The following is a 4,841-nucleotide window of genomic DNA, read 5'->3' as shown; positions in this document are numbered from 1 at the left end:
ACATGATAAAGACGTTAATGAAATAATCCAAATGCGACGATTTATAATGCCATGATGAAGGGATCAAATCAACAAGATGACATAATAATTCTGTTTCTTTTCACATTTACCAAGCACTGAACTATAGTAGCAGACTTTAAGGTAGTCCACAATATAACACTAGCTGAAAATTTCACAGAAAGATCTTCCCAACAATATCAACAGGAAGGCCTCAGAATTAAATTTTACCATTAATCACATGAGCCCCACATATAAAAAGGGATTATTTCAGTGAAATTCCATAGAATGAAACACTATTCATCAACATACTGAACATTATCCACGAGAGATGATGGTTAAGACAAAACAACTAGAAAGTGCTAATATTTTTTGAAAATTCATTGAGCACACATGCAGATCACACTGTAGGTATGCTGCAAATTAAGAAGAACAATAGGCACATAACATGAAAATCTAATGAATGATTTTGCAACCATTACTAAATATTTAAATAAAATTAAATTTTAAGTATTCAATGTTATTAAAGATTGATGCAAGTAATATGAATTGTTTTTCAAGAAATAAACTGACCCTTTGAATCCATGAAAATGACAACAGCATAGAATAATGTTATGGATATAGAAAGTGGAGGAATAAAAGGAACAGCCTTGCTTAAATCAAGAAAGCAGATACTGAAAAAAGAACTTACCTTGCATCTCAAGGAACTAGAAATATAACCCAAATTAGTAGAAAAAAATGATATCCATAAAAAAAGAAATGCAGGATAAAACACAATAGCAATGAGAAAGGAATCAAATGGAGGTTGTACAGAAACAAAAGGGTAACGAGAATGAAGAAAAACTATGATTAATAACAGCAGAAAACAACATAATTACACATATCAACACATATCTCCCAGATTCTGAATGAACTTAAACAATGTGAATAAAAGCATGTTACTAAAATTCATGTACAAGCTTAATGTAATCCCCATCCCATTTCCTATCACTTCCTTCAGGGACACAGAACAGTCGAGACTACATTTTATGAGCAACTAAATCATCATTATCTAGACCTATCTTAAGACACAGAACTATACTGAATTATCAATATACCTGTATTTCTCTTAGGTAACTGTGCCAAGTAGTAGAAAAAATGAGGGTCAACATACCTATACCGTTAACTTCAATAGAACTCAAACCATCATAAAATAGGAGCAAGAATTAACTCTGAATTTTTCTAAGGAGAATTCCTAAATTCCACCCAACACTGGAAATGAAAAATACCTATGGTTGTATCAGATTAGAAAGTTTCAGCACAATGAACGAAACTGTAGGACACCCAAATGTATGGTTGAAAGATTGGTGCTCATTCACCTCTCAGAATATTAGTAGAACAGTATAAAATAATTCTGAAATGTATAATACAGTAGGAAAAATCCAATGAAGAAACACACATATGAACAGACATTTTAAAAATTACAAATGGGGCTGGGAATATAGACTAGTGGCAAGAGTGCTTGCCTCATATACATGAAGCCCTGGGTTCGATTCCTCAGTACCACATATATAGAAAGAGCCAGAAGTGGCACTGTGGCTCAAGTGGCAGAGTGCTAGCCTTGAGCAAAAAGAAGCTAGGGAGAGTGCTCAGGCCCTAGTTGAAGGCCTAGGATTGGCAAAAAACTAAATAAAATATAAAAATTACAAATGGTAAACCAATACAGAAAAATAAGTGGTAAAATATTTCAGCAGTCAGGACAATAAACATAAAAGCTGCAAGTAGTTACACATTAAACCAGACAGAAATTGTAGTTTTTTGAAACTGGAGTGTCAGGGACTGAGACCCTGACTTGAGCCTCTGGCTAGAAGCCACCATAGAAAACATGCTAAGAAACCAACCATTGAGTCAGCACCACCTTGGTTGCACTAGATGGCCCAGTTCATAGAGCAATAATAATAGGTAATTCTTGAGAATAAACCTACCAGAACGTCCTACAGTCAAGTCTCTTAGCAACCCAGGTAGGACCCAGTGTATAGGAACATTTTGTGGTCAGGTCACTTAGCAACTCTCCCCTATAGCATGACCAGTAACCTTTACACCCTGCCAACGTCCTGCTACCCCAAGCCAACTTCCTACAGGTGCTGAAGAACTGCCCCCTCCTGCTCCAAGACTGCCCCCTCCTGCTTCAAGATTGCTCCCTCCTGCTTTAAGAGTATATAAGTGTGTGAAAAATCAAAATAAATTGGCAGCTTGAACAGACTCCCATTTGTCTTGCTGTCCTCTTTGCATCTCCCTTTCCCTTCATTCTCTCTCGTAGGTGGTCTCCCCTGTTGATGTCCTGCAGGTCGGGACAATTGCGCCCAACGTGGGGCACGACCTTCCCTCACGAGACGAGAATGTCCCTGTCGGAAGATCCAAGCGCTTGGAGGTCATCATTCTCTTTGGGAGCACCCGGCCCAACCACAAGAGAAGCCTATTAAGGTGAGAAACGGTGATAGGGACGCAGTTCAGCTTAGGCAGATCGCCGAACCATGGGACAGGGCATTTCAACCCATGACCAGTTTGTCAGGGGCATCAAGGAGGCACTCAAGACGCGAGGAGTGAGGGTTCGTAAAAAAGATTTAAAAGTTTTCTTTAATCGCTTAGATGATTGTTGTCCATGGTTTCCACAGGAAGGAACAATAGATGTAAAAAGATGGGCTCGTGTGGGGGATTGTCTCAAAGACTATTATCGATCCTTCGGCCCAGAAAAGGTGCCTGTAGTTACATTTTCTTATTGGAACTTAATTAATGACATTTTAAAAGTCCACTCCCACACCCCTGCCCCCGATATTCAGCCAGTTATTTCCCAAGGAGAGGAGGTTATGAAACAGAGTAGACCCCCCTCTAGAGCTTCCTCTCAGGGGCCACCCTCAGTGAAAGAATTGTCGGATATGGAACAGGGGACAGTGCCTTCCACGCCTAAACAAATTTATCCCTCCTTAGCAGACTTTGAGGGCCCCAAACCCCTTGACCCTGGCGACGCCGCCATTTTAGAGGAGGAGGCTGCTCATTATCATAACCCTGATAGCCTCGAACAGGACCCAAGACCCCAATTTTCCCAGCTGCCGCCATACAAATTTCCCCAAAAACACCCATTCTGCGGCCCGCTCCTTGATGGGCACCATGGCTCTCTTTCTATCGCCATTCCGGTCCCTTCGAACCTCCCTGACAGCATCTGCCAGTTGCGGGCCACCCTGGAGGCACGCCGCGAGCACCTGAGTCTCTTAAAGGAACTTCGGTCCCTAGACCAGGAACTCTCTGACCTGGCACTACAAAATAAGCAACCAAAAACCATTCCACTTAAGACAAAAGCTCAGACCCGCCTGGCATTCCCGGTCACCCGCAGTCAGACTCAATATCCCCCTCAGTCTGAGGAAGAAGATTCCCCGCCGCCCCTAGAAAGGGAGGAGGAAAACCTAACTGGGGGTGGGGAGGACGATCCTGATACAGGAACGGGTGAAGAGCCCACTACTGGCCACGGCCAGTGCTACAAAAGGCTAGACCTTCGGTTTCTTGAACGTCTCAAAGCCGCCTGCAGTCAATACGGACCCATGGCTCTGTTTACACTGGCCTTGATTGAAAACCAGAGTGAGACATGGTTCACTCCTAATGATTGGCATTTTATTGCCCGTGCCACCCTCTCTGGGGGAGATTTCGTTCTGTGGAAGACTGATTATTCTGAACAGGCTCGGGAACTAGCCCGCCGTAACAGCGAGAGCCCTACTTCCCAAAACTGGACGGTTGACAAATTTCTAGGCATGATGCCTTATGATAAAAATGAAACTCAGGCAGCCTTTCCGCCGGGACTCTTAACACAAATTCAAATGGCGGGCCTTAAGGCCTGGAAGCCGCTCCCTCAAAAGGGCTCTGCCACCACTTCCTTGGCAAAAGTCCGGCAAGGACCAGATGAGCCCTATAGTGATTTTATCTCCCGCCTTAATGATGCGGCAGAGAGGCTGCTCGGCTCCGGGGAAAACGAAAGTACCTTCGTTAAACACCTTGCTTTCGAAAATGCCAACCCGGCTTGCCAAGAGGCCCTTCGCCCCCATCGGGAGAGAGCCACCCTTTCTGATTATGTCCGCCTCTGCGCGGGGGTCGGTTCCGCCCATGCTATTGGATTGGCCATTGGGGCAGCCCTTAAGGCAGCCAATTTTCGCCCCTCTGGTGGCATTTCACAAAATCGCCTTTGCTTTACCTGTAAACAGCCTGGTCATTTTTCCAGAGAGTGTCCTCAAAAGCAGTCTCCCCGGGGAACTGCAGCCCTTCCAACCATGCCCTCCCCAGGTGTTACTCCACGCCCTTTGCCCAATTCTCTCTGCCCCCGATGCGGACGAGGATTTCATTGGGCAAATGAGTGCCGTTCCAAGACTGATATTCAGGGGCGTCAGCTTCTCCCTCGGAAGTCGGGAAACTTCCCTCGGGGCCAGCCCCTGGCCCCTACACCTCCGGGAGCGCTCCAGGGGGCCTTGCAGGCTGCTCCCCAACCAAGCCAAGTATTCAATCCCTCCAGCGCGCCACCCCTGGCAGCGCAGGACTGGACCTCTGTTCCACCACCAACACAGTACTAGACCCCCTCAAAGGCACTCAAATAATTCCTACCAGAGTTTGGGGGCCTCCCCCTCCTGGCACTCATGCCCTCATTCTTGGCCGTGCCTCTTCAACTTTAAAAGGCATTCAAATCCACCCAGGCATACTCGACAGTGACTATTCTGGAGAAATTCGACTTTTGGTCTCGTCCACAGGAGGCATTGTTTCCATTCCCTCGGGCTCTCTCCTAGCACAATTAATATTGCTCCCGGTAACCCCCAGTGACCATCCCG

At 45.2% G+C, this 4,841-nt stretch overlaps 1 protein-coding gene across 1 annotated transcript; it reads left to right on the top strand.

The window, feature by feature from the left end:
* Positions 1 to 2,510: 2,510 nt before the first annotated feature.
* On the top strand, positions 2,511 to 4,589 carry LOC125367053 (endogenous retrovirus group K member 9 Gag polyprotein-like). The gene has a single exon (XM_048367683.1). It carries the CDS (start codon positions 2,511 to 2,513, stop codon positions 4,587 to 4,589), a length of 2,079 nt encoding a protein of 692 aa, XP_048223640.1.
* Positions 4,590 to 4,841: the final 252 nt, after the last annotated feature.

The sequence above is a fragment of the Perognathus longimembris genome, chromosome 18 (assembly GCF_023159225.1).
Source record: "Perognathus longimembris pacificus isolate PPM17 chromosome 18, ASM2315922v1, whole genome shotgun sequence".
Classification (NCBI taxonomy): Eukaryota; Metazoa; Chordata; class Mammalia; order Rodentia; family Heteromyidae; genus Perognathus; species Perognathus longimembris.
Note: the sequence above shows the minus strand (reverse complement) of the source record. Positions and strands in the feature narration are given on the sequence as shown.